At 51.7% G+C, this 23711-nt stretch overlaps 8 protein-coding genes across 8 annotated transcripts, besides 40 other annotated features; all 8 read left to right on the plus strand.

Annotated features, from left to right (window-relative positions):
* Positions 1 to 19445: a sequence feature (heterozygous, Esmeraldo-like haplotype).
* Positions 62 to 87: a microsatellite.
* Positions 94 to 120: a microsatellite.
* Positions 151 to 181: a microsatellite.
* Positions 241 to 311: a microsatellite.
* Positions 395 to 452: a sequence feature (T-rich).
* Positions 454 to 474: a microsatellite.
* Positions 644 to 706: a microsatellite.
* Positions 837 to 866: a microsatellite.
* Positions 989 to 1023: a microsatellite.
* Positions 1192 to 1227: a sequence feature (T-rich).
* Positions 1311 to 1343: a microsatellite.
* Positions 1625 to 1645: a microsatellite.
* Positions 1658 to 1681: a microsatellite.
* Positions 2166 to 2201: a microsatellite.
* Positions 2263 to 2329: a sequence feature (A-rich).
* Positions 2330 to 2360: a microsatellite.
* Positions 2361 to 2389: a sequence feature (A-rich).
* Positions 2574 to 2602: a microsatellite.
* Positions 2696 to 2718: a microsatellite.
* Positions 2750 to 2772: a microsatellite.
* Tc00.1047053510535.10 (hypothetical protein, conserved) lies at positions 2817 to 5054 on the plus strand (the record flags this gene model as incomplete). The annotated part of the gene is made up of 1 exon (XM_807592.1): positions 2817 to 5054. The coding sequence occupies one exon, from the start codon at positions 2817 to 2819 to the stop codon at positions 5052 to 5054; it is 2238 nt and encodes a 745-aa protein (XP_812685.1).
* Positions 2932 to 2979: a sequence feature (AT_rich).
* Positions 3041 to 3060: a microsatellite.
* Positions 5108 to 5194: a sequence feature (GA-rich).
* Positions 5371 to 5395: a microsatellite.
* Tc00.1047053510535.20 (hypothetical protein, conserved) lies at positions 5670 to 13688 on the plus strand (the record flags this gene model as incomplete). The annotated part of the gene is made up of 1 exon (XM_807593.1): positions 5670 to 13688. The coding sequence occupies one exon, from the start codon at positions 5670 to 5672 to the stop codon at positions 13686 to 13688; it is 8019 nt and encodes a 2672-aa protein (XP_812686.1).
* Positions 13782 to 13801: a microsatellite.
* Positions 13890 to 13944: a sequence feature (T-rich).
* On the plus strand, positions 14024 to 15418 carry Tc00.1047053510535.30 (uncharacterized protein; the record flags this gene model as incomplete). Its single annotated transcript, XM_807594.1, has 1 exon — positions 14024 to 15418. The coding sequence occupies one exon, from the start codon at positions 14024 to 14026 to the stop codon at positions 15416 to 15418; it is 1395 nt and encodes a 464-aa protein (XP_812687.1).
* Tc00.1047053510535.40 (hypothetical protein, conserved) lies at positions 15724 to 17352 on the plus strand (the record flags this gene model as incomplete). Its single annotated transcript, XM_807595.1, has 1 exon — positions 15724 to 17352. One exon carries the CDS (start codon positions 15724 to 15726, stop codon positions 17350 to 17352), a length of 1629 nt encoding a protein of 542 aa, XP_812688.1.
* On the plus strand, positions 17555 to 18532 carry Tc00.1047053510535.50 (uncharacterized protein; the record flags this gene model as incomplete). Its single annotated transcript, XM_807596.1, has 1 exon — positions 17555 to 18532. The coding sequence occupies one exon, from the start codon at positions 17555 to 17557 to the stop codon at positions 18530 to 18532; it is 978 nt and encodes a 325-aa protein (XP_812689.1).
* Positions 18584 to 18607: a sequence feature (AT_rich).
* Positions 18791 to 18816: a microsatellite.
* Positions 18872 to 18896: a sequence feature (AT_rich).
* On the plus strand, positions 18903 to 19913 carry Tc00.1047053510535.60 (CCR4 associated factor, putative; the record flags this gene model as incomplete). The annotated part of the gene is made up of 1 exon (XM_807597.1): positions 18903 to 19913. The coding sequence occupies one exon, from the start codon at positions 18903 to 18905 to the stop codon at positions 19911 to 19913; it is 1011 nt and encodes a 336-aa protein (XP_812690.1).
* Positions 19446 to 20144: a sequence feature (areas merged during assembly that could not be assigned to a particular haplotype. This can correspond to areas where the two haplotypes were merged or to regions with more than two copies in the genome that were merged during assembly.).
* Positions 19995 to 20027: a microsatellite.
* Positions 20059 to 20238: a sequence feature (A-rich).
* Positions 20145 to 23711: part of a sequence feature (heterozygous, Esmeraldo-like haplotype) that runs on past the window's edge.
* Positions 20337 to 20371: a repeat region.
* Positions 20512 to 20544: a microsatellite.
* Positions 20695 to 20988, plus strand: Tc00.1047053510535.64 (hypothetical protein, conserved; the record flags this gene model as incomplete). Its single annotated transcript, XM_807602.1, has 1 exon — positions 20695 to 20988. One exon carries the CDS (start codon positions 20695 to 20697, stop codon positions 20986 to 20988), a length of 294 nt encoding a protein of 97 aa, XP_812695.1.
* Positions 21077 to 21109: a microsatellite.
* Positions 21318 to 21344: a microsatellite.
* On the plus strand, positions 21719 to 23404 carry Tc00.1047053510535.70 (hypothetical protein, conserved; the record flags this gene model as incomplete). The annotated part of the gene is made up of 1 exon (XM_807598.1): positions 21719 to 23404. The coding sequence occupies one exon, from the start codon at positions 21719 to 21721 to the stop codon at positions 23402 to 23404; it is 1686 nt and encodes a 561-aa protein (XP_812691.1).
* Positions 23414 to 23443: a microsatellite.
* Positions 23445 to 23471: a microsatellite.

Here is a 23711-nt window from a genome sequence, read left to right on the forward strand (position 1 = left end):
CCCCTCCCCCCTTTTTAGGCCGGGCCGGGGGGACTTTCGGAAGTAAATAATGGGGAAAGGGAACAAATAAACAAATAAATAAATAAAAATTTCAAAAAAAAAAAAGAAAAAAAAAAAAAAGAGGGGAAAATTAAAGCGGGGAGGAAAGAAAGGAGGGGGAAGGAGGGGGAGGAGGAGGAGGCACGTGATGCGTGGAGACGAGGCAAAAGTATAATTTTTATTTTAGACAAAATGAGGAATAAAAAAAAAACAAAAAACAAAAAACAAAACAAAAAAAAACAAAAACAAAAAAAACAAAAAAAAAAACAAAATTGTGTGAGGCGTCAAGTTGAAATGACTGCTGTGGATCTGCGATTGTATTTTTCCATAAGACACAAACAAACAAACAAACACCTTTTTTTTTTTTTTTTTATTTAAATTTATTTTCCTTCTTTTTCTTTCTCTCTCTCTCTCTGTGTGTGTGTGTGTGTGTGTCTGCAGAAGTCAACGACGCGACGGAAATCGTGTAGGGTGGAGGGGGAGGCAACTGCGAGTAAGTGAAAAAGAAATAAGAGGAGAAAGTTCTTGTGTGTATATTTATATATTTATATACATGCACGCATGCATACAAATATTTGGTGTCGTCTGCCTGTACGCCGGTGGGGAGAAGAGAAGAGAAGAGAAGAGAAGAGAAGAGAAGGGAAGGGAAGGGAGGGGAGGGGAGGAGGCTTTACAGGCAGAACAAATAAAACTGAATGGCTGCTGCTGGTGGTGGTGGGCCGCACGCATCATCATCGTTAGGCATTTGTTCCCCTTTCCCCTCGACCGTTGTTGTGTTCCTTTTTTTTTTTTTTTTTTAATGATAATAATAATAATGATGATAATAACTCTACCTTCCCCTTCAAATTGTCAAAGTTTTTTTTTGATTCATCATTTACTGTTATTACTGTTATTATTATTCGGCTTTCTTTGGGCAAAAACAAAAAACAAAAAACAAAAAAAAAATGTGTTTTTTTTTTCTTTCTTCTTTTTCTTTTCTTTTTTCCTCTGCTTTCTGGTGTGTGTCTCCTTGTGTGCGTCTTGTGATTTTTTTTTTTTTTTTTGTTTTTGTGTGTGTCTTTCTGTCCATGTGTGTGTCTTTTAAAAAACGAAAAACCGAAGAAACAAAACAGAAGAAAAGAGAAGGAAAAACAACAACAACAACACATGACGTTTCTTTTTTCTTTTTTTTTCTTCTTTTGTTTGTTTGACTCCTCACCGAAGGGACGCGCCTTTTGATCGCGGCACAAAAATTGTTTTTCCTGCAGCCGGAGGCGTCTGGGCGCGTAACGAAAAAAAAAAAAAAAAAAAGAAAAGAAGAAAAATGTGCCGCGGAAACAGCGAGTGGGAGAAATGGGGGCAAAGTCTTTTTTTCTTTTTTTTTTTAAACCGCGAGAAGCTTTTGCTGAATTGGCCGTGTGCTTCTCTGCGGCCATGATGTCAGTACGACTGCAGGCGCCGGCGGGAGGAGGAGGAGGATGGGGAGAGGTGCGTGGCGAATGCGGTGTGCGAGTTTTGTGGACCCCCTTTTGACGTGGCGCAGGCATTTTTTTGTTTGGGCCCTTTTCTCACCGTCATTTTGTGTCCCGCCGATCGCGCGTAAAGTGGGAGGGAGGGAGGGAGGGAGTGCAAGGAGGCATGTGTGTGTGTGTGTGTGTTTGTGAGGGGATTGCGGCGGCGGGAGAAAACACAAAAAACTGAAGGAGAGAAAGAGAGAGTGAGAGAGATGTATGCATGGATGAATGTTATAACACAGAGGGATAGGAATGCGACGCCTGAGCAAAATTTACGTGCACGCGTCTTTTTGTTGTGTGTGTGTATATATATATATATATATGTTGGTGGTGGCGGTGTTGGTGTTGGGGCAGTGCAATGGACGCAGAAATTCTGGCTTTGCTGTGAATTTTACACGACGCGTCCTTGTCAATAATAAATGTAACGTACACACGCACACATGTGCGGCGCTAGCGCTGGATATTTATATCTTTATCTATATCTTCTATAATATGCCCTTTTCTTCCCACGGCTACGACGGCCACAACGTGCGTTATCCATTCAAATACTTTTTATTGGTACCGGTACGTGTGCGTGCGTGTGTGCGTTTTTATTTTTGTCCCACACATTCGAAGTCGCCCCTAAAAATCATGTTTTTTTTTTTTTTTTTTGTTCTTCTTTTTTTTCTTAGGGGGGAAGGTATTATTTGTCAGTTTTTCTTCAGTGAAGTACACAAACGGACGAAAACCGAGAAGAAAAAAAAGAAAAAAAAGAAGATGCAAAAGAACGAAAAACGAAAAACGAAAAACGAAAGGGTGGAGGGGAGTGGAGGGGAGGGGAGGGGAGGGAAAGAGAAAAAAAAAAACACAAACAAAAACACGCAGGAAAAAGGGGGATTTAAACTTCATTTTTGGTCTTTTTGCTTTTTTAAATTTTTATTGGTGTTGTTTTTTGCTGGAATTGCATGTCATTGCAATGCCTGTGCATATCTCTCTCTCTCTCTTTGTGCATGTTTGTGCTTCTGTAATGGAACGACCATCACTTTCCCTCCTCTCCTCTCCTTTTCTTTTTTTTTTTTTTTTTTTTTTTTCGCGTTGCGTGTCTGTTGGTGACACGCCATCAGATGTTATAATTGGCACCGTTCATGAGGATTTAACAGGAGACGCACGGACCAGTCGGCTGCTTTTTTTTTTTTTTTTTTTTTTTGGCCAGCATGGCCACTTGTTTGTTCCATTCGTTTTTTTTTTTTTTCTTTTTTTTCAGTCTTTCTCTCTCTCTCTGTGTGTGTGTGTCCCTCTGAATGTATGGATGCGCTTGCAAATATTGCCGTGCACACATGGACTGACGTGTGCCACCGCATCTCTCTGTTCTCTGAGCGGGTGGGGGCGATGCGTGACGCCTGGTTTTCATGCCGTACTCTTTTTATTTTTTTATTTTTTAAATATATAAATATATACATATATATTTGTTTCTGTATGCACTCACGGGTAGGAGCAGGAATAAGGGACTTGCAGTTCAGCCTTTTTAGTTTTTTTTTTTTTTTTTTTTGCGGCGGCAACGACACACACACTCACAGACACATGACGGAGGTGACAAAACTGCCGCTGAAATGCGAGCGTCTCGAGGTTCTGGACGAATCAACGATGGCAGCCTGCGGCCGACACGTCGTGTACTTCTGCCCACTGCCGGGATCCGCGCTGTCATCCGCCTCCTCTTCGGTTGTGGAGGTTTCTTTGGCAAAAAGTACCGTGTGCCTTGCGCCGTGGCATCCTCCCGGGGCCGCGCTGCAGGAGTGCGGCGTCTTTTTCGCTGAAGTGGGCCACATTCACTTCCGTCGCTGCTGCTGCTGCTGCGGCAACGAAAGTGTGCAGGAGTCGCGGGACGTGTTGGAGCCCCCACCGCCAGCCTCCAGCGGAATTGAGGAGATGCGGGTGTTTTTTGGCACAACGCTGGTGGTGCGCACCGCCGAATCGGTTGCCTGCTACGCGCTTGACCCCACCCGTGGGGCTGAGGTGACACGACTGCCTTTGGTTGGCCGCGTAACGCTGCCCCACCCGGGCCTTACCGGGGACTCGACGGAGGTGCTCATGATGGACGGATCCCCTGCTGGCGCCGTTGCCGGCGATGTTGATCACACGCTCGGGGTTGTGATGTACTGCGGGACGACGCGGCGTGTGAGCGCTCTTCTTCTCGCGGTGGGGCCGGCATGCGTGACAATGCAAAGCGAGACACGAAGCGGCGGTCTGGCTTTGCCGTTTGAGTCGAATGCATCGTTGAGGTCGTGGTCGTTCAATTGGTCCAGGCGCGAAGTGTTGTTTGTGTTTGCTGACGCTACAAGCAGCAGCAGCAGCGGCGACACCACGAAGTTGTTGACGAGGAGTTTGTCCCTGGCCACAATGGAGTGGACGGTGTCCTCTACAGACTTGACGCAGCTGCCCTTCGTCCCTGCGGATGTGGGACACACGCACACGGGTGACACATGGGCGGTGGACAATTCCTTTGACGGGGTTGTGAAGTTCTCGAAGCTCCTCTCCGGATCTGTGATGCGAGAGGTGGTGCTGCAGCGTGCCGCAGGGAGTGATGCAATATTCTTGACTGCATGGGGGTCCAGTCTATATGTGCTGATGGGTAGGCGTGTCTTGGAAGTGCGGGAAGATGATGACAGGGACGGAGCGGCAACAAAGACGACATTGTGTGACTGGCTGATGCAGCAGGTTGCGAGGGAGCCACGTGACGTGCCGCACGTGCCAACGCCGAAGAGGAAGAGAAAAGAAGGCAATGATATAGAGAAAGAGGTTGATGCCATAGTCGCCTTTTTAAGGAACCCCGCGTGCAGTTCTTTCGCCATGATTGTTCGCGACTGCCGCTATGTTTCATGCACACTGGACGCTGCGGGGGAATATTCTCACGCCATTCTTGACGCGATTCAGAAAGCAAGTGGGAAAAACTGCGACAACAGCTCTCTTGTGCGGTACATTGCCGTTGCGCAGTCACTGCATCCCCTAACGATTCTACGTGTCTTGAGCGTCTCTGACCCGTCAATCCGTCTCACCCTCGCTGTGTTGCTTTCGACGAAGCCAACACTTGTGGCAGGTGGGGTGCGACTGTTGGAGTGGGGTCCGCCAGTGCGTGCCTTTTGCCGGAGCGTCGGACACATGCAGGCGAAGCTCTTCACGGCAGCAATGTGCGAGACGGCCCTCACAGCTCTCGCCGCCGGTGCGCTTGGCGCCGTTGGATTACTTTGCGCCGTTGCGGACGTTGTGATGGTCACGGTGCTGGGCAACGACAAACGTGCCGTTGTGTCCCGCGAGGAGGCGGCGGCGGAGGTGACCATCGTGGAGGCCGTTGGTGTCTTGTCTTCATACGCGCAGTGGGCACTGGCAGCGGCACCGGCACTTGGCACCATCACGGCACACGTGGGGCCCGTGCGCAAGGGAAAGAAGGAGGCCGCTGTACGTGACCGCGTCGCTCACAGCATCCTCCTCTCACGCAGCGTGCAGATTGAGCCGCTGTCGCTGCTGGAGCGGCGGCATGCAAGTTAACTTTTTGGCCGTCACGAGTACGAGGGTCAAGACGAGGCGCATGAACGAAGTGCAGTGAGAGAGAGAGAGAGAGGGCCCGAGAGGAATAAAGGAGGGGTGGGAGGGGTGGAGACAGATGAGGAGTAGAAAAAAAGAAAAAGTTATTTCTGAGGTGATCGAATAAAATAATAAGAATGCATTGTGTGTGGGAGGGGAGGGCGGGGGTGAGTCTCTTCCCCGGCAAGTTGTGTAACGCGGAAGAAAATAAACTGCTTATCTTTCCCGGTGTTGCTTCTGCGCATCTCCGCGAGGAGTACCACACATCGTGACGCAGCGTCACACACACACACACACACACACACTTTCATACATGTATAAATGCATATATGTGTGTATACATGTGTGGTTCGCAGACTTTTTTATTTATGGTCCATTATTTCTACCTCTTTTCTGCTGCTGCTGTTGCTTCTTTTGGTTTCCATGTGGCTGAGCCAATCTTGCGAAGGAAAGTAAAGAACTCGAGTGGGGAGCCGAGGGCTGCTTGTGTGTTTTTCTGTGCCTGCGCCTTGTAAGAGAGAAAAAGGAAGAAAAAATAAAACAGAAGGGAGAGAGGGGCGGTGGTAGGAACACGCACGGATGGCCCCCACGGAGAACACGGCGATTCAAGTGAATCCGCCGCAAGGGTTTTATGTCAATTTCGATGTTGACACGACGTACGTCATTCCCTTCACTGTGCGGAATGACGCACACTCCATGTGCACTGTGCGCTTTACGCCCCCCAGGAACCAGCACGTTTTTCGTATTAATACCGCCTCGGTGCGTCTGGCCCCAAGACTTTCATACGTGATTGAGGTGGAGTTCATCACGCACGTGGCGCAGGACTACCAGGACAGCTTTGTTGTATTCACCAACACGGAATCTATCACGGTGCCGCTTGTGGCGAAGTGTAGCCCGGATCTGGAGTTTCCCACGAAGTTAAACTTTGGACGGGTTGAGCGAGACTGTCGTGGTTTGTCGAAGGTGCTGCGCTTCACAAACAAGGGCCGGCGTGACAAGCACGTGCACATAAAAATTGGAAAACAAAATACAGGAGTAAAGGTGAGACCACTGAACTGCGTTGCTCCGCCAATGGGCTTTGTGGACGTCTGCGTTGAGCTCCTGAAGCTAGATTTCGGTCACCACCAGCTGCCGCTTCATATCGACGTGGATGGCGAGGCGAAGCAGCGGACACTGCTGTTGGAGGTGGATGTGATGGACAGCAAAGGCGTCCTTATTGACCCGTGCAGCGGTGAGGAGGTACACGCACTGGCGTTTGCCAAGACGTACTTGGGCACGAGAAGCGTGGTGGAGCTTGATGTGCGCAACGACAGCGAGCAGCCGGTGAGTTTCGCGTTTCAGGCCGCAGCGGACATCTCGGCTGAGCAGCAAAACCCGCAGCCGTTTGACTTTGTGCCGCGACAAGGCCGAATTGGTCCGCACGAGACGACACGTGTGACCGCTGTCTTTGCACCGCCCATGGCATATTCCCCGCAGGGTTGGTCGTGCCGCCGCGAGAATCCACGTGTCTTAAATAACGTGTACGAGTGTCTTTACTCGCTGCTTTTCCTGGAGATGGAACACACACACACGGTACGTGTGACTGGGACCAGCACAACGACTGCCGCGTGGTTGTCGCAGCCTGTTGTGGACTTTAGCCAGTGCGCCATGAACGATACCCGCGATGTGATTTTGACGGTGCACAATGGGCATAGTGAGATGCCGCTGCATTTTGCGTTTCCTCGCGTCGCCCATTTCTCCATTGACCCTGCCGACGGGAAAGTGAAACCCGGCTGTTCACGCGCCGTTCGATTGACTTTTTGTCCACGTCGTCTAGGTAAATTTGAGGAGCATTTGAAGGTTGTCTTCAATGAGACGGAAGAGCACAGCCTGACTTTTTTGGGCGTTGCGAAATCACTCGTTCCGCCGCGGAAGATTGTCGGTGGGGCCGACAAACTGCCGGAGGATTTTGTCTGCGCGCGAAAGAGCGTCACTTTGGTGAAGGAACCGCCATGTGCCATTGTAATTCCCGCGGCGGAGACGAAGTTGGATGCCGTTGACATTGGTATGACGCCAGCGGAGGGCCTGCAGCCACCCGAGCCGGAGATTCCCGCCGCCATCGGCAAGAAAAAGGACAGGGGAGAAGTTTCACTGCTGCGCGAGGCCGACCACTTCTCACCCGTCTTGCTGGACGCAAAGACGCTCATCCGAAAGGTGTTCAAGGAGACCCCGAGCAACGCGGTGGAGCGGCGGGATTACCGGCGTGAGTTGCAGCCGATGGAGCTCCTGCGCATCGCGGCACCCATCAAAGTGATTGACTACAAGCGGGTGACCGTCGGTTCCACCTCAACCAAAACGTTTTTCTTGTACAACGGGACCTCCGCCACGGTGCTGGCGGAGATGCCGACGGAGGAGACCCAATTGTCTTTTTCTCCACACTCGCAGGTCATTCCGGCTGGTCGCGCGGCCGCATACGACGTGAGTTTCCACAGCTCGGTGGTCCAAACATACCAGCAGGTTGTACAGATCAAAATAAATGGGCGTTATATGCTGCGATTTACACTGCAGGCGGATGTTGTGCCAGTCGAGGTGACCTTGTCGCGTGACGATGTCGTGATTAACTTTGCGGAATTTGGGGATGATCTCAAAGCGTACGCCACCGTGACGCTATTCAATCACGGGAACAGCGAGGCATTCTACGCCTGGTCGCTGAACAATGGCCCTTTCACTATTGAACCGATGAATGGCTCTATTGCTCCACTGAGCAAGGTGACGGCACAATTGACGTTTAGTCCACCTCAGAGTGTTCTTAGCGCGGAGACAAGGGCAGAATTGCATGTGAAGGGAGCATTGGATGCGAGAGTGCTTCGTCTGAGGGGTATCATTGCCCCTACGTCATGCGGGTGGTCGGATATTTTGGGCGGCGGCAGTGCCGCTAGTCGTGCGAGTGTAACGGCAGGCGGTGAACATGTAATTAAATTGCTACAGGTACCTGCCGGTTTGACGACACGAGCGACTGTCTTGCTGCAGAACAAAGGGCGCAATAGCGCCTACTTCTCCTTTGAATTTGTACCGGAGTGGGTTACGGTCACGCCAATGTGTAGCCGTGTTGGGGTGGGCGAGGCGGAGGAGATCACACTTGCCGTGCTGCATGATACACCGGGTTTGCTGCAGGCTGTTTTGCTTTGTTTTGTGCGTGGCATGAGAAGACCGCTGAAGCTAAACCTCACCGCAGAGATATGTGTGGCACCGTTGTGTATTTTGTCACCTCCACGGACCAACGGAGAAGTTCTTTTGGAGTTTGACTCAGTTTACATTGGAACGGAGAAGGCGCTACCGGTACGCTTTCAAAACAGTGGTGACGTGGCGGCTGTCGTGTTTGTGGACCTCCGCTATCTTTCAGAATACTCGCTGCGCTGCCCGGAGGGCGGGGCGGCCTCGCTGGCGTGGCGGGGTCGCGGTGAATCCGTTCCAGGGGAGACGTACGTCACCATCCCGCCTCACAGCGAAGCGAACGTGCTGTTTGTTTACCGTCCCATCGGCGTAAGCAACGATGAGCGCTTCCTCGTTGCGTGGCGACAGATTGGGGCGAATGAGATGAATCCACTGGCGCCACTTGCGATTTCTGCACGGGCGATGGTGTCAAAGATAGCCGTGGGGCGACAAGTCCTCGAATTCCCGCGCACAGTTATCGGGAGCACCGCTGTGCCAATGTCCGTCGCGATTGAGAACTTCTCTGGTGATTCGGTGCGGTGGGAACTCATTTTGACTCGTGGCGATGGCAGTAAGAAAGAAAGAAGCAGCGATAAGAGCGCTGCGTGCGAAGTATCCCCCTTCCACGTGAACCCAGAGAGTGGCACGTTGGCACCCCACACAAGTGAACTTCTGCACGTCGCATTTGCGCCGACCACGGAGGGCAATTGGCAGGAAAGCTACTCTGTGTATATTGACGGGAACCACCTGCGTCCTTGTGCGGAGGTGCGGGTCTCTGGGTTTGCTGCCAATCCACGGATTTTGTGCGACAAGGACGAACTTGTTTTTCCTGCCGTTCCTCTCAATGTTGTGGTGCGAGAGGCGATGTATATTAAAAATGACAGTTTTGACACCATTGATGTACGATACTCCAGCAAGGGGCAGGGCCCACTCACCGTCACCTTCCCACACGGTGCCACCTTTAACTCTTCCTCACGTATTCCTGTCGTTGTGGAGTTCTGCTCCCCGAAGCCTGTCACACTCTCGACATCCATTACATTTACATCAGACAAGTGTGAAACACTCACGATTCCTGTAACCGCCACAGCCGTCAACTCATTTCTTACGACCGCTCCATACGTTATGTTTCAGCGCGGCTTCTCACATATTAGGGTCCCTGAGGATGCCGTCGTGGCTGTAGGGCACAGTGAAGAGGAAGAAAGTTCGGAGGAAAAGGAGGAGCGGATTATGCCACTCATCTACCACGATGACGTCCCTGCGTTTCCCTCTAGCGCTGCTGCTACCGGCTCCGGTGACAGTGCTACGAATGATCGTAAGCATCATTCAGTGGGTCCTGAGCGTCGCCTGACGCTCACATCTTCTCCGTTTGGCTACGTGGATGCCGTTGGACAAATTATGTATTCAAAACACGCGATTGAAAACCTGCGGGTGTGGCTAAATCATAGCGTTTTCCAAAAGCCTGTGGATGATCTCATCTATGCACTGCAGTCGAGTGACGGACGCCAACTTGTTGAGGCGGCGTGCCGACTTTCTGGTAAGAAACCCAATAAATTGGCTCGACCCACTGGGAGCGAAAGGTCGTTGAATTCTCTCCAGTTATTGGTGTCAATGATAAAGTCGAAGGGCGGATGTTTGAGTGAAGTCCGCCTACCGTATTTGTTGAATTACGGCGCGTACCGCCGTCACTGCGAGAGCTCCGGTGCGGATGTTCTTTCAGAAATCGCCTTTGCCACGCGTGCGGATCACGCGTGGGTGACAGTAATCCTGCAGTTTATTCGTGTGTTTTATCTTCCCAAGGTGGATCTTGCGGCCATTTCTCAGCTTTACCCGGGGATGAAGGCGTATCTTTCAAACGCCACGTGGGAACCTGCACCTTTTCAGGCGGCCCTTCGCGAAAGCAATGTGTTCAGCGCCGAAGAAGGTTTACTGCTTTGGTGGGTTTTCTACAATGTGCAGAAGTGCAAGAGGGAGGGTCTGCTGAAGGGTAGGACGAAGGTGCTTCGGGGATTTGACGACCTATGCGACTGTGTGGGTGTGATTGCTTGCATTCTTGCATATGTGCCTTCGGCAGCAACACGTTTTTCATTGATGGAACGCCTTGTTTCTGAGCCTAAAACTCGAAATGATGTGGAGAACAATGTGGGGCTGCTTTTTGCCATGCTGACTTACCTTGGGTTTCCCGCCTGTGCCGCGCCACGTGACCTGCTAGAGTACAACACCGTCGACTGGCTGCTGCTTGTCGCGACGCTCTTTGTTTTTCTGCCGCGCTTCATTCCGTCTGCCGTCATTTTGCTTGAGGGAAAACTGCTTGTCCCGATGTCACGGTCACTGGAGGTGGCGAACGCGTCGAACACGGAACGTACGTACACCGTTGAGATGAGCAACGCCGTCTTCCGAGCACTGCCACGGGAGTTCAGCGTCGATGCTGGTGGTGCGGTGCAACTCAGCGTGGAGGTGACGTTGCTTTTTAACCGCCGCGTAGAAGGGGAGTGTGTTGTCATTGACACCTCCGCTTGCCTCATGGATGAGCGGGCACCCGTTGTGTTTCGTCTCGCCGCTGTCCCTAACAATGAACCCCTGCGTGTCATAAACATTCAGACCCCGCTGTATACATCCCTTCATTATGAGATGCTTGTGGAAAGCCCTTTTCCGGAGAGTTGTGTGGCAACCCTTCGCTTTGCGCAGGAGTATAAGAATGATGCCGGGTACCCTGAGGGGGATTTTGGTAAAACGATACAGAATGCCTTCAGTATCCCCGTTGGAGTCGTTCCTTTCCGCAGCGGCGAGAAATCAAAGGTGGTGGTGCAGTTTTTTCCTTTTGCCCGCGGTAAATACGAGGCTCACATCACATTTCATGACGAACGGCAGGGCGAGTTTTCGTACCTTGTCGTTGGCACATGCACGATGCCAAAGGTGACGGACAAAGTGAGCATCCGGGCCGAGTCTGGGGAGGAGTGCACGCAGACAATTTTCTTGAAACTTCAGAATGCACCGTTTGAAAGGATGCTGCGTGCGGCTGAGGACCATCGCCGCGCCTCTGTTGTGCGCGCCGGGAAACGTTCCCTTATGCCGGATCTTGTGGGTGTGCCCTACAGTGTGTGCTTTGTGAACGAGGCCAACGTTGGCCCGAATCCCTTTTTTCGCGGCCCCGAGAATGTCACATTTGTGGCAGGCGAGTCGATGTTGCCATTGTCTTTCACATTTTTGCCCAAATATCTCGGTGAGTACAATTGTTACATTATTCTTGCCTCAAAGTACGATGTGCGTAGCATTCAGTTGACTGGCAAGTGTGTTCCGACCGGTGAAAGAGGCGTTCTTCGTTTTGCCTGCCCTGCTAGACAACTTATCACACAGGGCTTGTCTGTGACGAATAACACCAATGAGAATTGGTTGATTACGGCCACCGTGACGGGTCCGGGGTTCAGTGGGCCAAAAGAGATGCGTGTACCGTGTGGGAAGCAACGGGAGTATCCACTGCGCTACTGCCCTGCGTGGATTTCCTCGGCAAATGGAAATCTGACCCTATTCAACAATACGACGGGGGAACGCCGTATATATACGCTTATCGGCGAGGCGGAGGAGCCAGTGTCAGAGGATGTGCTCTTTGTGGACTGCCGGGCACGCGAACGTTGTGTAGTGACATTGACAGTGCCTGACGTCAGTGGTGTGGATGCCACATATCTCGTGGAGACGGATCTGCCCTTTGCTCGAGGGGAGTCGTCACTTTTGGTGCGAAGAGGATCTACCAGCAAGTACTCACTCGTATTGCATCCTGTGATGGGTGGCACATATGCAGGGACGGTTATGTGTCGTGCCCCCAATGGACGCTATGCGTGGTATGCCGTGACAGTCAATGTCAGCCCCCCTGAGAAGGAGGGTACGGTTGAGATAAGGACCGATACACGCACTCCTGTGACAGCCGACGTGAGTATTCAGAACCCAAGTGACAAATCTCTCATATTTAATGTGCGTCGCTTCGGCCCTGGTCTTTTTGGTGAGAACTCTATCCTTGTGGAACCCGGCGCCCCCGCGGTGTACTCGCTGTTATTTGTTCCATCCCAACTTGGCTCCTTTGACGGACGCCTTGCATTTTGCAGCGAGGAGGCAGGTGAGTTCTGGTACGAACTGCGCATTGTTGTCGAGGAGGCGGCTCCTGAAGAGATTGCATTTGAAAGCGAGATTGGTGTTCCAGAGGTGATGCAGGTTCGGATACCAAACAACACCTCCATTGAACGGACTCTTGTTGTATTCAATACCAACCCCCGTAATTTCTCAACGGCACCGGCTCTTTTGACGATTCCAGCCTATTCGGAGCTGACGGTTGATGTTGCTTATACGCCTACTGCAATAGAGAAGCCACAGGAGACAATGCTCAGGCTATATAATCCGGATCTTGGCGAGTGGCGCTACCACTGCCGCGGTGTCGGCCGTCCGCCCGCGGAGAGCGCCCCGGTGGAGTGTGTCTGCGACGTCGGGGGAAAGTTGTCCGTGGCGCTCAAGATAAAAAATCCGTTTGATGTACACATCGTCCCCGTAGTGGAACTTTGCTGCGACAAGGAGGGGTATTACACCTTGGCTACGATGCCGCAGCTGCCATCCATCGCACCGGGGGCGGAGGGTGCCATATCGCTTACCTACACGCCCAAATCTGTCGGTCGCCATGAGGCCACCGTCCTCGTGCGTCCGGAGACTTCGGCGCAGGAGGCGCAAAATTTCACGTGGAGATTCCCGCTGAGGGGTGTTGCGGAGTGGCGTTGCCGCGATGCGCCTCGGCGTTTCCGTTGCGTGGCAAGGCGCCAGCTGGAGGAGACGATCACGTTGGAAGCACCGGGGCTTACGGAAGAGGAGTGTTGCCTCTCCGTGGCGTTGGAATTAGAGCGTCACCAGCAGTACGCGTCGGCTGTAGAGGCAAGTCTTCAAAGCAAGGTGGAGGTTTCCAACGCAGCAAAGGAACTGCTTACTGTCAATATACGCTTTGCTCCCTTGCGTTCCTTCCTTGCCGCGGCTGACCTTGTCGTTCGCTCTGGAAAGGGTGCGGCGTGGCGGTATTCTATCGTTCTGGATGCCTTACGGGCTGAGTATGACGATGTGGTGACTATTAAGGCCGCTCTTCGCACCGTATCCGCCGTCGTATTCGACATGTACAATGTGTTTCCACACACTTCTCCTTTCAGTGCCTATTTTACCCCTGAAAGCTCTCGTGATTTTTCTGTAATAAATGCGCGTGGGGTGCTGCATCCGTTTTTGGTGGGCCAGCGCAACCCGGGGGTTGCGACACCGCTGCAGGTGCGGTTTGCCCCCTCAGCCCGTCTACCGCGAGTGGAGGGGACTCTCATTGTTGACACCGAGGACATGCAGTGGTCCTTCAAGGTGATCGGGAGGATTGAGGATAGACAGACGCGATAGATGTCTGTTTGGGATGTAGAGAGAGAGAGAGAAAGAGTGAGAAGACTTTTTATGTAATTATGTATAAAATGACAACAATGAAGAGGCAGAGGAAAAACAAAACAAAACAAAACCAACTGCACCAACACGATGATTAGGGAAGACATGAAAACTTGCTAGTGGAGGTGATATGTATGCCTGCATGCTCATGCAGAGATTAAATTTCTTGTTTATTTATTTTCTATTTTTTTTTTTTCCTGCTTTTTTTCCCCTTCTTCCCCAATATAAATGCGTTTTGCGATGTGTGTGTGTGTGTGCGTTAGTCTTGCTTGGAAGAAGAAGCAGCAGCAGCAAAAATGGATGACTGGGAGAAGGAGTACGAGGCGGACCGGCGACGGCTGGCGGAGGGAAAAGATGTTATTTTTGACGTCCGGCGAAACGACGCGGCAGCGGATGTGTTCGAGGAAAAGAAAGACGTGTCTTCTCACGCCGTCCCTACCGGCGGGTCGGGGACGTCGATGATGCCTGAAATTGTGCCGGCGTCTTTCGGACCGACAACAACAACGGTGGAACCCTCACGGACGGGGGATGTCGCACCACCCGTCGCCGTGCCGTGCGATGATGAGAAGGAGGAGATCCGCAAGTTATACGCCCAATACAGCGATGACGACTCCCTGCCGCGTAACAGGCGCGCCCTGTCTGATGAAGAGGGGGACGAGCGAACTCAAGATTACAACCTACACGATGCCCGCTTCAGCCTCACTTGCCTTCCGCCTGGGTGGAATCTTTGCGGTTTATTTGGCACAAAGTTGGGTCGACGCCTATTTTTTGCGGAAACAGTGAAATCGCTATTTAAAGGGTTTCTCGCTAGCAAGGAATCACTCGTCGGCTGCTTTGTCACGCCAAATTGTGTGTACCTTGGCGACGTTCAAACAGGTGCGATGATTATCTGCGTTGACATCCTCCGGCTTCATGAGATGCACATTTTTGACGGTCTTGCAGTTGGCTTGAAAACGTTGGATGGGCTTGAGTTGTTTCTGCAGTTACCAAAGCAGGCGGAGCGACTGGTGGAAATCCTACAGAAGATTTCGGCGTTCTGGAAAGTAAACGTCAAGGTGGTGCGGTCCACGACTGACGCGGCAAAGGTGTTCAAGAAGGAGATGCGCCTGGTGGAGAAGAAGAGCCAGGCGTGGAGGCTCGTAGAGGATCCCCGCACGGGTCTTCGTATCGTTAATCTTAAGGGAAAATTTGCAAACATCCTTTCGCCCATTGCGTCCAAAATTCTGCACTGGGTTGGGTTTGTAAGCCAGCTGTCGAAGGACTGGAAGGGCTCCAAGAAGGCACAGCGTCGGTGTGCGTGGGTGACAGCAACGTGCTTTTTTGTTGCCAGAGAGGAAGGGCTCGCGGGAGACGCGCGGAACATCAAACATTGCGTGGCGATGCAGTATATGACCGAGCTGTACGCAGGCCCCGGCGGGGAGTTGGGCATCGTCGCCGCAGCAGGCCCTCCGCAGCCACCGATATCCGTGACGTTTGAGTTGGAGGAGGAGAAAAATGCGGTTCTCTTTATCTTTCAGGAGTGCTACAACTATCGGAATGGCGGCGGCTCCGTCAAAGTTACGCGCGTGGACAGCGTGGAAGAAAAGATTCGCTTTATGAAGGCGGTGGGAGAGGCACGACCGCAGCTTTTTCTTATGCGCCCGCAGAAGGAATTATACGATTTCCTGCGAAGTCCTTCTGGGAAAAAGTAAAAGGAGAAAAAAACAAACTTCTCTGCTGCACGGTGGCATCTTAAATCTTATTTTGTTGTTTCTCAACGTACTGCCACGGTGCGTTTTTTCTTTCTTCCTTTTTCTGAGCCTGGTGTCGCATCACTGGTCACGTCCCTCTCCTTTCTTCTTTGGATGCGGGTGCCTCGGCGTGCGTCCACCGCGCAGGACACGAGGGGAGGGACGTTTTTGTTCTCTTCTTTGCCCTTTGACCGTAGAGCGGGTTTTTTTTTTTTTTTTATCACGCGGAAACAGAGGGGACCCTGTGTGTGTGTGTGTGTGTTAGCATGCGGCGCCTGCATCAGACGCACATCCGTCGAGGTGAAGGCGCGTCACTGACGTTCTTTTTTTGCGTCCGTGAGGAGGGCGTCAAGCTGCCGGATCCGCCGTACGCGTTGCCCACGTCACCCCGCTTTGACGCAGAGCGCAGCGGGGCGTTCAACAAGGCGTGGCTGCAGCACGAATTGCCCGCCTTAAAGCCGCTGGTGCGAAACAGCGTGTACCTGCCCAGCAAGGAGGAGTTCTGGAGGTTACCCATGCACGAGGGACTGGAGAAAATTGCGGAGCGCATGCCGTATCACGACGTTCTTCGGTACATTATGGATCATAATTACTTCTTTTTGTTCAAAACTTTGCTGAATAAACCTGATGCGCCCCTTCCGCATATTATGTACGAAGATTTTATGAAGTGCCGGACATTTTCCTCGTTGCAGAACCCACCCGAGGAGCAGTTTGCGCTACCGCCGACGTTGCTGCGGGTGCTTCTCTGTATGGCGGCATACCAGTGCATTCTGGACCCACACTACTTTACAACTTGCCAGCTGCTCTTTCGACGGCTGGAGCAGCAACAGACAATGACGTCCGGGGTTTTGTCCGCGTGGGTGTACTGCTGCGCAGCCAGTGGGAGGGTGGATGATGCCTTGGCTCACGCGAAGCACATGGCAGATCACGATGTTCCATTTGATGAAACTGTCTTTTCTCTTATGCAGCATCCTTCTGTGGACCCTGTGGCGGTCGAACACTGTGCGGTGTGGCACTCCGCGAAGGGGATACTTTTGCAGCGTCGTCTGGGCGAACGCCTTCAGACGGAGTACCGCAGCGACAGCGTGGCAGCCCACGGCATGTTTGTCTTTTACGCACTGACGTTAAGCCACGTGAAAAAGTGGGAGGTGATACGTGCCGCAGTATCTCTGGGCGTGTCTCTTTCGGAACGGACCTTGGCGCTGTTGGTGGAGGTGTACGCACGCGAGAAGGGCCTGCGATGTGGTCCCAAAACTGTGAGGGCCTTCGCTTCGCTATTAGCGCGTGACGGCACAGTGGGGCATCTGCTTTTTGTGCTGCTTCGTGCGAGAAAGAACGAACTCTTGCCGGAGTTTCAGGGTTTGCCAAGGACCGTTTTTAGCGAGGCGGAGAAGGCGGATATCTTGCAGTGTGTGGAGAGACGCGCCCGTCGTGAAGACGGATTTCGTGCAGCCATTCCGCTTCTCCGTGCGTTGGTGCAAGAGGACGACCCACGACATTTCTTTCACGCCCTTAACCGTGTCGTTTGCGGGACTAATAACAGGAGCAGCATTGGTGTTGATAGCAGTGTGAATAATGATGCTGCTCCCGTACATGCATTGAGTGACGAGCAGAGCCTTCAATTTTTAGTGACATCTGTACGGGGCCTACTGCGTGAGGTGGACACGCTGGAGAAGACGAGCCGGAGGGAGGCAGTTAAGACGAGTCGTGCCGCAGTGAGGGCTGAGAAGGCACCGGGGGATGAGAAGGAGGAGGAATTGCGGACGTTGGACGAGAGCGGCATTCCTGCGGGTGTGCGTGAACTTGCCCGGATTCACCTTGTCGAGGAGGCGGAGCGCGCGAAAAGAGCCGCGCGGCTTCGCACGGCGTGGGTGAATCCAGACGGCACGTTGTGACAACACACCCCTTGCACGGAATCTGTCAGTTATTTCACCGGACCCGTGTGGGATCTGTGCATTTGTGCCTCTTTTTTTTTCTGCTGTGAATTCCAGGCAGATTCATTTTTATTTTTTTTTCTTTCTTTATTGTTTGTCTTTCTATTCACATGTCTCTTGGGCTTACGTGCGGCACAAACAACCACATGCTGGCTGCAGTAAAATGCTGTCGTCCGCCAGGGCTTTGCTGGCTCGACTGGAGATCTACCGCGGCGACCGGGCCGAGGAGGAGGAGGAGAAGGAGCTGCAGCCACTGCCGCAGCCGCCCCGACAACACCCTCCGCTTGCGGTCGACGCCGTTCTTACGCGGCGTGTTGCCCTCCTGCGAAAACGCCTGAATGCCTTGAAAGAAGAGAACGGCGGCTTGCGTCGGGAAATAGAGGCCGCGGAAAGGACGATCGCGACACACAGCTTGCCCACTGCCGCGATCCTCATGTTGGGCTTTCAGTGCGTGCTGGAGGAGTACAGCCGGGCGCTGCAGAGTGAAGGAGAGCATGTGCACGAAACATCACTCATGCGTGATGCGTTGGTCCATGCGTTGCAGCAGCTGTATTCCTTGAAATCGTTTATGAAGACATTGGATGGCCTACATGAAGCGTACAGACAGGTGCAAAGGGAGGGCGTTCAGTTGGTTCTGGAGAACTATGTTGGGGGGATTTCGGAGGATGACGTACGCACGGCAGCGGCGGAGCTCATTGTGCGATATGATGTCCTTGAGGAAAGACGGATGCAATCGGTGAGCGAGTACAATTTACTTCAGCGCAGTTTTGCCAACGCCGTTGGTGTGGCTGTTTCCCGTGCCATGCTGCATGTTGGGAAGAGCAAGCAGGCAGGTCAACAGACTCTGTCGTTGCTGAGTGCCATGCAGCAGGTGGTGCTGGGGGCGTTGGATGTCTTTCGTCATTTAGAGCAAGACGTGGCGACGAACTTCGCGCGGGGCGTGAGTGTGAATGCGGTTCTCCTCAAGAGGCTCCACGCAATTAGTCTGTCGATGGTCCCACAACACGCAGCGCCCACCACCGCCGATCTGCAGGCGATGACCGGTGGCGTGGCGGACACTGACATTGAGCAGCGGCGGGACGGCTGCTACGACGCTTGTGTGCAGTCTTTGCAGGCCGCTTTGTTTCTACTGGTGGACTGACGGGAATGTCTTGCGGTATGAATTTTCTTTTTTTTTTTTTTTATCGTTACCAAAAATATATATATATATATATTTCCTTTTCCTTTTTTTTTATTATTTATACATGCGTGGACATTCTCTCTGTGTGAGCTGCATGGCATAATGTCAAACACATGGGATTTTATGGACGGTCTTTTTGTGGTAAATTTGTCGTTTCCATTCCCCCTCTTTTTTTTTTTTTTCTCTCTCTGCCTGTGGACTGGTCCGAGGGGGGTCCACGAAGAAGAGGAAGAAGAAGAAGAAGAGACACAGACACACAAGACGGAGAGAGACATACGTGGAAGGAGGGAGGGAAATAGGAAAAAAAAAAAAAATAATAATAAAAGGGGACATGATGCAGTACGGTAACGCTTTAGCGCAATACGGGACGTACCAGCAGCGTTATCCGGTTGCTGTTAGCCAAGGCGGGATTGCTGCCATTCCTTCCCTTAGTAAATCCCCAATGATTCGCGACGTGTGGGAGGAGAATTTAGAGGAAGAGTTCAACATCATACGATCCCTGATCAAAGATTACCCTTATGTGTCAATGGACACCGAGTTTCCCGGAGTTGTAGCGAAGCCTGTGGGCAATTTTAAGGCAACACACGAGTTTTATTACCAGACACTTCGTTGTAATGTCAATTTGCTCAAAATGATTCAGCTAGGGATTACACTACTCAATGAAAAGGGTGAGGTACCGGAAAACTGCTGCACCTGGCAGTTTAACTTCCGTTTTTGCCTCACAGAGGATGTGTACGCACAGGATAGTATTCAGTTACTCCGCCATGGCGGCATTGACTTTGACTACTTTGCGCAGTATGGGGTTGAGGTGACGCACTTTGCGGAGCTCCTTATCTCGAGCGGGCTTGTGCTGAACAGCGACATTCGCTGGCTTGCCTTTCATGCAGGCTACGACTTTGGTTATTTGATGAAGGTGGTCTGCGGCAAGGAACTGCCGGAGAAGGAGGATGACTTCCTGCAGATCTTCCACTCCCTGTTCCCGTGCGTGTACGACATCAAGTACCTCCTGCGCGCCACCGACCTCTCGCACTCGTTGGGTTTAGACCACCTCTCGGAGAGCCTTCGGGTGCGCCGGTTCGGCATGGCGCACCAGGCCGGCAGCGACTCCCTCCTCACCGGCCACTGCTACTTCAAACTGCTCCGCGACTGCTTCGGCAGCAACCCGCCCGTGGCAAGCAACGGCGTGCTCTACGGCCTGTGCGAAGACGCGTCCTCAGCCGCCACGCCCAGCAGCACGACGATACCGGGCGGCAGCGCACACGCGTTCGCCTCGTTTACCGCCAGCAAAAACACCACATTCCCGTCCACGCCGCTCAACCACTCGGTGAAGGGCCACAACTAAACAAAACAAAAAACAAAGTCCCTGCCGTTGCCACTTCTTTCCAACCCGCGCAGGCGTGAGTTAAAAGAGGCGGCCACGACGAAAAAAAAAAAAAAAAAAAAAAAACGAAAAAAACTGAAAAATAAACCAAAAGCGAGCGACGGGGAAAACAAAACAAAACAAAACAAAAAAGAAAAAAGAAAAGAAAAGAAAATGCGTGGAAAGTGAAGTAACGGGGAAAAAAAAAAAAAAAAGCAAAAAAAAAACAAAAAAGGAAAAGGAAAAGGAAAGGGAATTGCAAATAAAAACAAAACAAACAAACAAAAAAAAAAAAAAAGAAGAAAAATGAGCGCAAATGAATTTGAGACCAAAGAAATGCGTATACGATGATGCATGTGCGGAATTATATAACAAACGGAAGGACAAAAAAGAGACTGAAGGGCCAGGAGAGAAGGGAGGGAGGGAGAAAGAGAAGGAGGAGGTCTTCTAACAATACATTCCTGCCGTCACCCACTGCTATTTATTCGTCACGTTCATTCCCCTTCTCACCACGCAGCCTTCTCCGCCATCCGTTGCAGCGGGACGGTGCATGCGGCCAGGGAGATTTATTTGTGCGACCTTTTTTTCTTTTTATTTTCTTCTTTTTTTTTTTAAATAATAACCCCCCTCCTCCCAAAACAACAACAACAAAAGTTCGCAGGAAGAAACGAGAGAAAGGCTGTAAAGAAGGGCTGTCACCACCACCGCCCCTCCTCTCCGGAGACAGACGAAAAAAAAAAAAAAAAAAAGGAAGTTAAGACGCATGTCTGTGGAAAATGAAAACACGTCGGACATTTGGTCCAACCCCGTGGATCATTTTCGTCCCAATCTCAAGGCACTGACGCTCTACGCTGACTACCAGTACTACGTCGACAACTGGCTGCACGTCAAGGAGCGGTGGCTCTCACCGTGGTACCTGCCGTGGTGGACCCCCATGTATCAACTTGGCACATGGTACTCGCAGCGCAGGAGGAACCTCTTCCTGGTGGAGAACCATCTCAGTTACCGGCCGTACAAATATCGCCGTAACGATGAGGACCGCAAGAACCCGTATTAGGTAAACGTATAGGGTGGGGCGCAATGCATGCATTATTAGCTGCGCGGTGGGAGTAGTGGATGAGGAGAATTGTTTTTTTTTTTTTTTTTGTATGTATGCGTGCGTGTGTGTGTGTGTGTGTAGGGTGCATGAATGACAGGCGTGACAAATAAAGATGCCACCAACACGAAAAGAGGAGGAGTGGGGATGTGAGATGCACAGACGAGGATGGTATGCGTGAAGATTTTTTTTTTTCTCTCCTTTCTCTCTCTTTTTCTCTTAGGGAACAAAAACAACAACGAAAAGGACCCTCCAAAGAAGCAAACAACCAAACAAACAAAACATGTGAGAAAAAAAAGAAAAGAAAAAAAAAGGAAGAGATGGAGGGACGTTTTTATTTTGTTGAATATTTCTTTTATTGGCGTCTCTGCTTCCTTTTTTGTTTTTGGTAGTCTTCTTGTCGTGTGGTGTCATCCTTTACGCTCTCTTCTGTTTTATTTGAGGAGGTCGCTATTATCACGGATGCTGCCGCTGTTGGAGGCGTGCGGCTGATGGCAGTGATGTTTATTATTATTATTATTGACTGCGTCCCAGTTTTTTATTCTTTGCTCCCCCTCTCCCTCTCTCTCTCTGTCTAATCGGTGAATGACAGCGGCAAAAGGGCATCCGATACAAAACGTGAAAAAGGGTGTTTAGGGAAATTTTCACCCTTTTACACACAGACACACGGAAATAGAAATAGGAAAAGAATATGTTAGAGGGTCCTGATTGTTCGCAGCTTGACGAGAATGTGCTGGAGGCTCTTGTGCATGCGCTTACAGCTGACCGAAGTCTTTGCGTCGAAGACTGTCTGCCGTACATTCTCAACGAGATTGCGCATGGGGAATCTGATGTGGGTGCGCAGCGTCGCAGAGGGACGCGTGGGCGCTGGGAGCACGCAAAGGCCGCCGAGGTGGCAGAGTCGTTGGGGCGGGCCTTGAATAGTCGCGACGGCGGAAAAGAATGGTCTGCGGCAGAGGATGGGTGGAACATGTTTTTGTGCGGCATTGGGTCGGGACGGAGTGCCAATGGTGAGGTGCGCGAGGCACTGAAGGCACTCGTGGGGCCGGCCACGCAGGCATTGGCCCCCGTGCTGGAATTTCTTGTCTCCGAGGAAAACGTCCATGAGGACAGACTCCTGTGTGCACGTGGATTCTATGCCCGTGCCGTATCTTCCTTGCTTCGAGTTCATCTACCCGGGGCCACAGAGAAGGAGTGCGTCATGTGGTTGCGACGCTGCGATTGGAAAAAGGAGCTTGAGGAGCTGCTAAGCCCTTTTCTGCAGTGTGAAGTCGAGCCGCTGGCGAAGGAGTTGGCCTTTCACTTTCAACAAGGAATGAAGACTGCGCGGCGTGAGGAGCCCCAGCACTTTTTTTTGTTTCTCTTGCAGTTGTATGAGCGCTACAACGCTGACGTTCGCACACATGGATGGACATCGCCCAATATGAAAGCGCAGGATTCCATTTCTCTGTTGGCGCTGGGGAGTGTGTCACTGGCGTTCATTGCGGTTTCTGTCTTCCGCGGTGTCTACGGCTGGTGTGAGGGATCCCAATTCCTCGCTTCCAGGGACTTTACAGTGCATGGTGTGAACTCTTTTATTGACTTCTTGGACCGGGCGAGGGGGATCATTCACGGCGGAGCGCAGCTGCTACTGGCGGAGAGCATTTTTTTTCACTCCGCCTTTTGTGTTTTTTTAGAGACGGCAAGAGTTGCCGCTGAACGGTCCTTCACCACGGGGGCACGTGCACTGTGGCGACAGGAGTTTCTTGCCATGGATCCACCGCGGGCATTCCATACCGTTTGCGGCGCATATCACATGTTGCGGTGTCTGGAAGCGGTGGTTCGGCGTTTGGGCGTTGTGTTCTCACTTCTCCCCATCTACGCAGTGAGCCTCTGGGAACGAACCATTACGCCGTGTTTGTCGACATTTGTTTGCGCTTGTGAGGCAGCCAAAGAGTCATGTGATTCGAATTTAGATGCGGTTATGGTGTCGCTTGAGGTGCTTAGTTGTGCGCATGCCATGCATTCTGCTGCGGAGGAGTGGATGGAGCAGTGTTGCGAGGTCTGTGGCGGGGTGGAGATTTCCACGTCCCCTCTTGAGCGGCTGGCGCTGTGGCGTGATGAACTCACACGCGGAACGACGCACGATGTAAAGCAGTTTCTTGCGCGACTCTTTGCGGAGCCTGGCCTTTTGGAGTGGCGGGACCTTCGGGCATGGGATGCTCTACTGCGTGTTGTGTGTAGCGGTAAAACCCCGGCACACGCCGTTGTTTATGAAGACATGAAGTTATCTTTGACACGACTTATATCGGAGGAGCAGCGAAACAGTTTGAAGGAATATTGCAAAGTAACTAGCATGGGAGCGATAGCTACCCTTCTGGGAAACACCGTGACGTGATTCACCGCCCACACACCCACCCACACACACACACACACATTCTTTCTTTCTCTCTCTCTCTCTCTCTGGCACTGCGTATGCCTTTCCGTGGCGTATCGACCGAGTTGTATAAGCGGGGCTACACTGCTTCTGTCATTCGTAGGGGGGCGGGAAGGAAAGACGTTTGTTAATAATGTTTTTACTTATTGCAGGCCATCAATGATGATGATGATGATTATTATTGTTGTTGGTTTTGCGGCCGGTATGAATGGTATTAGTCGTGAATTTCCCGTCGCATGGATCGCGGGTGGTTGGTGTCCTGCCCTTT

Source organism: Trypanosoma cruzi, genomic scaffold (assembly GCF_000209065.1).
Source record: "Trypanosoma cruzi strain CL Brener 1047053516775 genomic scaffold, whole genome shotgun sequence".
Lineage (NCBI taxonomy): Eukaryota > Euglenozoa > Kinetoplastea > Trypanosomatida > Trypanosomatidae > Trypanosoma > Trypanosoma cruzi.